The 11396-nt window shown below is 41.9% G+C and overlaps 1 protein-coding gene across 1 annotated transcript in view; it reads right to left on the bottom strand.

Annotated features, from left to right (window-relative positions):
• MDH2 (malate dehydrogenase 2) overlaps nucleotides 1-11396 on the bottom strand; it is a 36528-nt gene that overhangs the window by 23528 nt on the left and 1604 nt on the right. Inside the window, exons 2-4 of the mRNA XM_086954775.1 lie at nucleotides 7440-7608; nucleotides 6712-6795; nucleotides 182-291 (exon numbers count right to left, since the gene is read on the bottom strand). Coding sequence (XP_086810901.1) covers nucleotides 182-291; nucleotides 6712-6795; nucleotides 7440-7608 — 363 coding nt within the window. The remainder of the gene's footprint in view (nucleotides 1-181; nucleotides 292-6711; nucleotides 6796-7439; nucleotides 7609-11396) is intronic.

Here is an 11396-nt window from a genome sequence, read left to right as displayed (position 1 = left end):
AGATATAGGGCCTATTAATGGCGTGCATGACCCTGTTAAACAAAGCCCAGGAACTACTTTCCCCCTTTTAGATTAAAAAAAAAATCTCTGCCCTTCTTTGATCTAAGATTTCCTAATAAAAAGGGATACAAGTCAGAATTAGGAATAAGGCTGGAGTTAATGTTAAAAGCCACTTTCTTACCGGGTTGGCAATTATGCAGATCATGGCCTCAGGGCAGTGCTTCGCACAAGCTTCTGTTAAAGTTGCCACAATGGAAGCATTGGTATTGAACAAGTCATCACGAGTCATGCCTAAGTAAAAAAAATAATAGTTTTAGAGTAAAATGAAGCAGTTTAAACAGTTGCGATATTGAAAACAGTAGGGCTAAAAATATTGAAACTGATGAAAGTCAAATTAACTCAGAAATGATGTACATTTGTAAGTATATTCAGTCAGAGATTACCATTTTTTGAACATGAGAAATATACATGAATGTAACACTAGTTTTGTTTTTCAGTATAGTAATGTTCATCCCTATAAACTGCTGAGATATCCTCAGAGAAATCCCAACTTCAGTCAGTTGTAAGACCACCAACATGTACATTATATGGTCAGTCTCTGAATAGATGAATTAACACAACCTGGACATTTAAACCAATATTTTTGTGGGTCCCTGAAGCATTTTGCTATTGGCATTGGAGTGAACTCTTGCACTAATCAAAGAAACAAAAGGTGATGCAGCGTATGCAATGTAATTCGTTTTGTTTATTTATGTACTTACCTCAGTTCGGCCTTATGCCGGAGTTTTCTACACCCCTGCACCTCCCCCGCACCGCCTCACTGCCCCCCAGCATTAACCACATCAAAATGCTTTCTTGCTTTATTGTACACCTAGCTGTTGCCCAAGTGGACATATCTGAAAACCTGAATAAATGTCATGCACGCAGCACGCCGAAAAATCTTAGCATTTCGAAAGAATACACGCAGCCAGAGGCAAGTGTCATTAACTTCAGCTTCAACTGAACTAAGTGAGACGTTATCTTTATTTCATGATAAAATTCTTAAGATTTGAAACAATCCCGTGAGTCAAGCGTAATCATACGGTCTCACTGACTCACAGGTGTACACAGCCTGGGAAGTTTTGCTGAAAGCACTGAACTATACAGTCCTTATTACTTCAGCATCTCCAAATGATCATTGTTGGCACACATGATTTCTTCATCTCCTTTACGGTTTCATCTTTTCTGAAAGAAGTAGGATCAGGAGGGATGCAAAGGATTATAAGTTAAGGGTGTTCAGGTTTTTAAAAAAAAAAACCTGATCATGTACCCCTTAATGGTAATCTTGCCAATATGGATACTGTGGGGAGAAGGAGAAACATCCTAAATTATTTGCAGTTATCTTCTACAGAACCAGGATCCAGCAATGAACAAAATCACCAACACCAATCCCACATACCTGGTCTTTTCCGAGGAGGTGCACCAAATCTGAATAGGGAGTCGTAAGGAGATGTAAAACCAGAAGGAGGAAGAGAAAGGGCAGGTGTGCAAACGCGAAACCAATTGAAGAATCAATAAATAATGCTGAACATGTTTTGTTGCATATTATCAACCTTTCAGACAGAACATCAACGGATGTTGAGAAAAATGTGTTATGCAAACATTTAGTATTCTGTCACGCCAAGCCATGTGATTTCACATAGGTTCAAATAGAGGCAAGTTTGAGAAAATGTAAACTTACGTTTTTTGTACACCAAGAAAGTGCTATGGATGAGTCAATCCATACCATCACAAAATCTGAAATTACACTATCCAGTGTCACGGATACACATACATTGTTAACAAATTTGAAAGTACGAGGTTTGTATGAACTTCTGAACATGGATTACAATTGTGACAGTGTTGTATGACACACTACTAAGTTTACTCCTCAAGAACTCAATTTTTGTGGTATAAACTCGTTTGCTAAGAAAGACGTGCAAGATACCCTAAACTGGAAGATAAATATTTAGCAATGTCAGTTTGAAATACGGTCTGTGGAGGAAGACCTCATTTGAACCTGGATGAAGAGAAAGAATTACTTTCTTTGGTTATAGATGAAAGAATAGTTATCCGTGAGGCGGACAAAGGAGGAAACATGGTTTTTGTTAACAGGATTGACTATACAAATGAAATAATCAGACAACTGAGCAATGGAAACTGACATAGTAAAGGGGAAGGATAACCCTATGAGCAGGACTAAGATGGCTCTTTGATTGACTTAACATCTGGAAAGAGCAGGACTTAATCACTTTTTCTGAATACAGGTTTTTGAAAAAAATTGATAGCCTGTGTTTTACATTGATTTATATATTACCAAAAATAGACAAACCTGGGTGGTTCCCTCAGGAATTGTTTCGATCACAGAGCATGTCTGAATTTGTTGATCACTACCTGAAACTATATGTCCCAAGTTTACCTTCCTTTATTCAAGAATCTATGGAAATTTTAGAGGATGCTGAATTGGAAGGAGAATGTTACTTGTAACTATAGATGTATTTGGATTATATATTTTTATTATGAATTTGGTTTTTGATCACACACAAAGGTTGGTGGAAATTATTGAATTGATAAGACAGATTTCTTATAGGAAATGGTAACATTGGTGCAAGGAAAGGCTAGGGCTTCTAGGTATGGCCCCTCTTTTGCCAACCTCTTTATGAAGTGGTTTGAGATGGGAGTGTTGGTGTTAAAAATTGGATACAACACATTTCTGGGGCAGATGCATTGGTGTGATGATTATCTGTACAGAATGGTCAGCCAAATTCAGGAACATCTTCAATATCTAAATCAGAATCCATCCAATGTCTACCGGAGATGACTCAGGACAAACTTTAAGATACAATTTTAGATGTGGAATTTTATATTGGAGGAAAAAAAATTGAGCACGTTATTTAGAAAGACAGCTACGAATAATATTTTTAGGGCAGGCAGCTTACATGCTAAATCTGTAATAAGGGATATTCTGTTTGGAGAAATGACGAGAATTTGCCATAATTGTACAGAGGATGGGATGTTTAAGACAGGTGTGAGGGACCTGAAGAACAGAATGAAGCCAAGAGGATATAATTATCTGTTGAATGATATAGAACGTAGAATTATTTTTTCTCTGCAGAAACTAACTCGTATTAAAGATCAAAAAGGCTAGCGTTTATCACAACTGTTAAATAACAGCATGAAGCAGTTTGTAAGACTTTGAAGAGACATGGTCTTTGCGGCTTGGAGTCCCAGGTCTTGCAAAACATACTACAACCCTCTGATTACATATCGAACGAGCCCAAGCAACGAGGGGCAGGAGAGCAAGCACAAGCAACAAGGGTGCAGGAGAGCAAGCACAACGAACGAGGGGGCGGGGCAGGGGCAGGAGAGCAAGCACAAGCAACTAACATCCATTGACAAAGCCAATAGTCCTGGTTTATTTAGTTGTAATGTTACATGTTGTATTATATATCTGGATGCAATGACAAAATACCAGTCAGGCGGCACACTATGATAAGCACAGATTGTTAGCTTATGTGGTTTTTAAGCCACGCCCTTAAATACATCGGCAACCCTCTTTGCGAGCCTTCCCCCAAAACACACGGTTTTTTCATCCTGTGAGTTATTAGTATTGGGTCCCCAGTAATTAGCAACGGTCACATCGTGAGAGTGAAATCTGCCCCAAAGGAGGCAGAATCTACCTTCTGCATCAGCTTCTGACCCCCCCCCCCCCCCAGGAAGAAATGCAACCCCTCTCTTAACCAATATAGCCACTCCCCTGGAATACGTAGAGTATGATGCATAACTGCAGTTCTAGGCCCACCTCGAGGCGAACTGGGGTGTAGTGCCAGGACTTAAATGTGTCTCCTGCCGCATAGCTACTGTAATGTGGTGCTTATTGAGGTAGCTCAGAATCTGCCGCTTCTTCCTAGGGTTGTTTAGAACTCGTTTATTCCACGATGCTACAATAATGCTATTCATGCCTCATGTGACGTCAAGCATAGTACCGTATGTGATCTTCGGCATAAATCCATGCAGTGACAACCCCAGTGGACTGTACAACCTGTAATGCAATCAAAAGCAACCCCAATTTCAAATACACTGGCACCCTGAGGCAAGTAAAGAGGGTATAGAAAGAGTCCAGAGGAGGCACCCACTCCCCACAATGGCTCCGGGTCTGCCTCTATTCTTGGATGTGCACCCGCTCGCCGCAGCAACCTTCAGCATTCCCCTGAGCTTTCACAAAATGGTTCCCCCTGACAGTGCACGAGCAGCTCCAGAAAATACCAGGGAAGGAGGTTAACAGTATGCCCTCTATTAGGCTGGGGGCGTTGGAGCAGATGTTGGTCGGATATGGATCTCCACAGGCAGTAAGTGTTGTAGTCAACAGTTTCAGGCGCCCCCCCACTGCAATATTCAAAATGGCGTCCGTCTCGGTCACTGGGCCATTGACATTGCGGGTGTCCATACACAGGGCCGGCCGCGGCGCATCTATACGGGGGACGGAGCCTGGTGGAACCCCGGGCCAGGAGAAGCACGATAAATCACTCCTGCGCGGCCCCCGAACACCCCCAGTCGCTGGGCGGCCATGCAATCCAGTAATGGCGGGTCACGGTGCCTCTTGACCCCGCGGCACGACTACCGCCACAAATCAGCAGGACTGAGTGTAAGCGAGCTCCGCACCGGTGCATTCACCAAAGGAGCCGCTGGTCACCCCAGCTCTCCGCCGATGCACCAATGCGGTAGCTCCCCCTAGTCCGTGATCTCTCGCTCCTCCGGCCCGCACAGCTGTGGTGTTTCCTGATACGACGGCCCACAGCACGGCACCAGTGGCAGCTCAACACCCACCGCCTTCAGCATCCGCTCGTTCCTCCTCCGCCACACTTTGAGCAATAGGCACAAGTTTGGTACTGTTGGCATCCGCAGGGAAGCCTGTTTCGCGTGGTGGGCTGTAAAGTGCCTATTGGCGATGCAGGATAGGTATTATGAATATTTTCCGGCTCGGCTGGAGCCTCACAGGCGTGCAGCCATCTTGCTCGTGCGCCACCCAACACCCCCCTACAATTTGGTTGACACTTGAATGTACAATGAACCACAGGAATTAATTGGAGGATTAAGGAACCAATCACCATAAGGTATTTGTTCAAATACATTTCTTAGGTGAGGTTTCTTTAGAAACTTATTTAGAAAGTTTTATATAGAGCGAACAAGACCCTTGCGGGTATCGGAGCGCTTTACAAGGTAAGTGGCTTAGATACATAGGTACAAGGTAAATAAAGTTCAATGCTAGTCAATGATAGTGTAAACACCCTATCGTAGATACTTAGGTATATGGTGCAAAACAAAACGTTCCATGAAGAACTTCTCTAGGCTCCTGATATTGCAAAATACCGCCAAAAGCATGGCTCTGAATAAGCCCAGACGTACCCAGTCCCCTGCTGCAGTCCCTGGATTGGCTGCCCGCTAGGAAGAAAGAAATCTTAAAACGTCTTATCTTGGTGTTCACATATTGCATTACAAATGCTATAGGTGTCACATTTACGAAATTTATAACTATTGGCATTGTAAATGACAAAGCTATTAATTTCGCTATTTTCAAAACAAACAAATAAAAAAAATGTCATTTACAATACCAATAGCTCAAACTTTCCTAATGCGAGACCTACTGCATTGCAAATGCTTGTTCTATATTCTGGCTTTAAGAGCACATTTGTAATTTTTGTCTGGTTAGCTCTTAACCTTTTTTCTACTGTAATGTATTTTTTTTCGATTTGTTACTGGCACTCTGTGCAAAGGTGTTTAATAAATGTGCACTTAGTAAAATAAATTAAAAATGAAGTATAAAAAGTACACTTTGTTAGCGATAACGATGTGCAAAAACTCGAGCAGCAGGCATAAGCAGCATTGTCTGCAAGTGGGTACTGGGGTTAAAAGGTGAGTTCTGAACATCAGCAGTTACAAGGGCGCAAACTAGGAATTGGATGGCACGGAAAAGCTCCCAATTATTTAACAAGCATCTCCATTGTAGTGATGAGAAAAGGGACAAGGTACTGCTAGCTATCCCTTACTCACAGCAGAAAGCATCACAGTGAAGCTCGCCTTCACATTATTTACATCTTTTTCCATCTGGAATTCTTAATTTTTCTTGAATATATTTCCTTATATTATTTTAGCCTTTCTTTTTTCCATTCTATCGCTTCGTCTTTACTTTCCCTTGGGTCGGTCTAGCCTCAGTTAGATCATTTGTGCTGTTCTCGGTCTTTGGTTTCCGGTTCTAAATGGTTATGCAACTGATTTATTACGATTTTCTAAAATAACTTTTGTTAATTGGTGGCTTACAACAGGAGGGAAGGTGGTACATGAATTTGAGGTTATGAGGAATATTTGCGGTAAGGAGCAACATATATGGTTTCTGTAATGAACCAGCATAGGTAAAGTCAATAGGTCTTGCCTATGCAAGAGCTATTGGCTTTATCAATAGGTTTTAGCAATGGTGTACATCAGAGTGGCTGCTGATCAGCATGGCTGAACGTTAGTGGGGTAAAGGGGTCACAACCCCCTCCTATTCCCTTCATGACTCAGCAGCTCAGATGAGACTGGTCCCTTAAACGTTGGTTATTCAACAGTATAAGAATACTGAGAGGTTGTCTAAAGATCAGTTTCCAGCACAACAAATTGCGGTTATTTATTGAGCAAAGTACAAATAAGAAGTACCTGGTTTTCTGGGGACTCCTGCAGGAATAACCACAACTTCAGCATCCTTCAAACACTGTGACAGCTGATCAGGCCCAATGAAGCCTAAAAGCAATTTGGTAAAGTAATTAAAGCAGTATTCATTAAAAATTAAATTAGGTTCACGCAGTAAAGGAACAGCAAACAGTATTTGGAGACGACTCCCTGTGACTTGTGCATCTTTAAAATTACTGATATAAGAGAAGCGGAATGTTGTATGCTGAAAAAATACAGCTAACAGTCAGACTAACTCTTGGGCAAGGAGACAAGAGGAGGAGGGAGCTTATTGAGTGATTATAGCTGGCACTTCAAATGGCCTGGGTTCTGGCTAATGTTCCACTGTTGCCAATATATCGTTTCTTTACCTCTAAATCATGGAATCATGAGTTGGGTGGACAAAGTGCGCACTGATTTCAAATAAAACCAGTAAACCTCAAGCTTTAAATGAGGCTCCAAATCTACAAGCGGAGAACAAGGATCATAGTGTCAATTAGACGGTAGTAATCCAAAATATATCAGTGGCCAAGCAAAGAAGTCTGTCCATGGGAGAAATCCCTGCCAATTTCAAATTGAGGGGACACATTTGCTTAACACACAGTAACAGAAAACAAACTTATAGTAACACTTAATAGGCTGTGTAAGGCAAACATGGATAACAAAAATCAGACTTCAGCTCAGAATGGTGCAGTAGAGCCCAGGACATCACTCACCTGTGACTTCGGCTCTTGTCTCGACGTGGCTAAGGTCTGCAGCAACACCAGGGGTGTGGGCAATATCATACAGAGAAAGTTTGCTCACCAGGGGACTGTTTTTTAACAGAAGTGATAGAGGCTGCCCGATTCCCCCAGCAGCACCCAGCACAGCCACGTTAGCATTGTTCTACAAAGGATAGAAAATAGCAGGTTTATAGAAGGAAACTACAGACTACCCACTCCTCCACATCATACGCAATATCAGAAAACTGGAAGAACACAAATGTTTGGGAAGGGAGGTAGAAAATTCATAAGATTAAATGGAGGGAGATAAAAGGATCTGGTGTGATACGGGGTGCCCATACTTGGATTTTAGCCAGGTGAGTAATGACTTGCAAAACCGAGTTTAGCTTTGCAGTTAGCTGGAAGCAGGAAACAGTTTTTCCAAAAATGTGGTACTGCAATTCATATAAAGCCCCAGAAGCAGCTACTCATTAACAGCTTTGGGGACATTTGATAAGAGTAGAATTATACATGTCTGGTTGCATATAATGTGGTGACAGACAAGTGGACTACAATTGTGATGTTTCATATCAGAGCAGCACAAGAAAGCACTATGATACCTCTGCAAAGTTGTGAGCAGATCAAGAGGGCAATGAAGATTTAAAGAAGGAGCCACACGTCAGAGTTAAAGATAATGGGGCGAGGGTTGGTAGGAAGAAAGAGGCAAATATAAACTGGTGAGCAGGCACTCTAGTCCACAATAACTGATTGATTTAGTCTAACTCCTGTTTCAATCTTCAAACTGGGCACTCCTACGTGCTGCATAGTACGCTTCCATCACAGTTACTTTGTAACGGGAGTTGGCCTGAGTGACATCTTGTGTGGGTGTTAAGTGCATGATACTCCAGTTGGGCCATCTGCAGGGTGTTTGCTATTTGCCACTCGGAGAATGTAGTGATTTGCCCACTAAGAAGTGGTCCTACTGCACCACCTGTGAGGATGTCGTGGTTGGACATTGGTGTACATATAATCGAATGTCGACGGATGAGTGAATTTCCTGCATGTGGGTTCTTTACATTAATGTAAATGTAAATGTAAATGTACATGTATTTATATAGCGCAAATCGCCCACATCGCAGGCATCTATGCGCTTGCTTAGGGAACCCGTCCTGGTATTCCCCTGTGCGATAACCCCGGCAGGGTATCCACAAGGTGAAAGTCAGGCATCCCGCCGCGAGGGGCCGTTGTGGAGATTAAGCAAGCTATTGCCCAGAGTCGCAGAGTGTGAACCCGTGAGTCGAGTAGGCACCGGAGTGAGAATTATCGAGTCCGTGGAATTATTGAGCCCAACCCCCGTCGAGGCAGGGAATTGAACCCTGATCCAGGACCGATCTCTGCTTCCGGGTCTGCCACCTCTTACCCTTGAGCCACACGTCTTAATCAATAAAGCTTAGTAATGTGGCCTTTGATTTATCAACAGTCCATCATTTTGATTGAATCCAGGGTCTTGTAAGTGTGGCTAATTGATAGTTGCTTCACTTTAAGGTTAGTAATACCGTTTTGATTGCTTTTTGTTGGAAGTGCATTATTGTACCACCAAGGACCCAATTTTCATTTGAAGGTTATCAGTCAGCTGGTGCTGTCCTGATGAGACAAGTGGATTAGTTCCTTCTTGGGTCGAAACGACAACATACCCACGGGCTTTCCTAACTACAATACATAAGAATATCAATGGCGTTGCACCAGATAGTATCCTCTATGTAGGTGAAGTGAATGCCTCGGAGTAAGAGGACTATGCCAGACATGGGAGGTGGTTAGACAACCAGAGCTACCAATAAAGAGTTGGCTAAATGTCCTTTACTTGGCCATAGCCAAATTACAATATTAATGTTCAAATCCATAAACATACTATTTCAACAGCTAGAAATAATTAGCTTGAAATCTGACTCTGCATACTGCTTGCTGTAAATATGAAAATAAATTACAAAACATTTAAGATATATATACAATATATGGAAATATATTTTGCAACGTCCCATGTGGAAATCAATGCCCCCAGGGTAAGCAATTACTTTGGAAAATGTATTTGTGTCCTCTGTATCTCTGAAGGCACACATCTCTACAGTCCTGTGTGAATGCCCTCGGAGAGTTTCTTGGACGAGGCTGTGTGAAATGGAACCAATAGAGCAGGATTGCACTGCAGCAAACTTGCACTAGGCCTATATTTTGCTTTTGATAGTAGATTCGGAAAAACTGGCAATCTGCCACTCAAACTTGCTCTAACTAAAATTCAGCACTGTTAATCGAGGAGCACTGACAAGGGGGATGCCCGGGATTTAAAAACACTAGCATAAGAGCATGCTTCCTAAATTAAATAGGAGTCAAGAAGTAGAGAAATTCAAAGAAAATTCCAAAATTAAATCACTTAGAATAATAAACGGAAAGATAAGTTTCAGATCTGAAAATCATACTTTAATAAGTCTGATCAGCTGTGCCCGTGTATGCAATACCCTTGCAGATTGGACCTAACTCCATGGCAAACGAAGTAAGTCACTGTGACCCTCTGCTAAAAGGGTAGGCCTAAAAATAAACTTGCATCTAGAACACTCATTTGTCCAAACTGCAGGGGGAGGCACGAACAGCGATGGCATTTGTTTCAACAAATCTCAAGGGTGCGAGAAATAGACGTGGTAGACACGGAAATGATAAAAAAATTAAAAGCAGATTAAGAGATTGGTGACTAAGGTACTTACAAGTTTAACGTGCTAAATTGGTTCAAAGGAGAATATTAGCAGTAAAAGAATTGCCGATTGAAAAGGGGATTCAAGTATATGCAAGTGTCAGAAAAGGCAACATGACAAATACATAAGCCTCACGTAAAAAAAGATCTGTACCATACGCGTATGAAAAAAAAAACTAAGACCAAAAATCTAACTTAAAACTGGAGACTCCATGTGGTTAGCCAGTGTGAAGTTGTACAGATTAAAAATAGTAGGGTAGAGTACTGCAGAACCTCATAGTTAAGGGATTTGCAGGAACAGAAACAATTAAGTGAACCAGCCTGCATAAGGCTCGGAGGGGGCGGGGGGGGGGGGGGGGGGCGAGACAAACCACAAGACCAGCTGAGTACAGATTCCTCCCTTTACACCGATATCACCCAGTTAAAGAATGGCATGGGGCATCTGTCAAAGGCCGCAGGCAGCTCAAGAAGTATTACTGTCGCAATTGTTCCCAGCATCCAATAGGACACGGATAATCATGAGAACATTCTCTGCGCTCGTATTCAGTTGACATCTTGATTAAGGAACGACTGCCTACTGGACTGTGGGATGCAGGGCACTTTCACTCAATCAAATAAATACTGGTCAAACATTAAAAAGATACATAGGGAGGGCGTCGGGAACAAAATCAAATCTAGAGACAGGCACAATATGTATTATGGTTATAGAGGGTGCAGGAGCTAACCAGATGTTTGTCAACCAGAGTTTGCTGGCGTCAAGGACGGCATAGCACAGCCTTCAACAATCCTAGAATGAAGTAATATGCACCGTTGCCTAGTAGCAGATGGAGATTGTCACAAAAATATTTTTAAAATATGAAAATATTTTGCCGAGTTGGGGAGAGTGGAGGGAGGCGACAAGGATGCGCAAAATACACATCACATGGTGCAACACGCATTGCCCACGTTGCAATACAAGCCTAAAACACGAATACGTGGCATAAGAAAATCAAATATAGTGGTTAAACCTCTTAACTTTATCATGTTATGAGAAAGCATGATTTTATTTTGAGATCCCTCGAAAAACCCAGACAAAATGCCAGCTCGTGTCCATAAAGGCAAGTAGTATACTTAACGAATGGAATTCGCTAAGCCCTGTATTGTTCATGACGAGATTAGGCTTGTACAGTCAATGAAACTTGGTTAAAAAAAAAAAAAGATATTGAGCAAAATTTTGGACAAACGTCAAGTAA

The sequence above is a fragment of the Lissotriton vulgaris genome, chromosome 2_1 (genome assembly GCF_964263255.1).
Source record: "Lissotriton vulgaris chromosome 2_1, aLisVul1.2, whole genome shotgun sequence".
NCBI lineage: Eukaryota > Metazoa > Chordata > Amphibia > Caudata > Salamandridae > Lissotriton > Lissotriton vulgaris.
The sequence above is the reverse complement of the archived record's forward strand: the minus strand, read 5'-3'. Positions and strand labels throughout refer to the sequence as shown.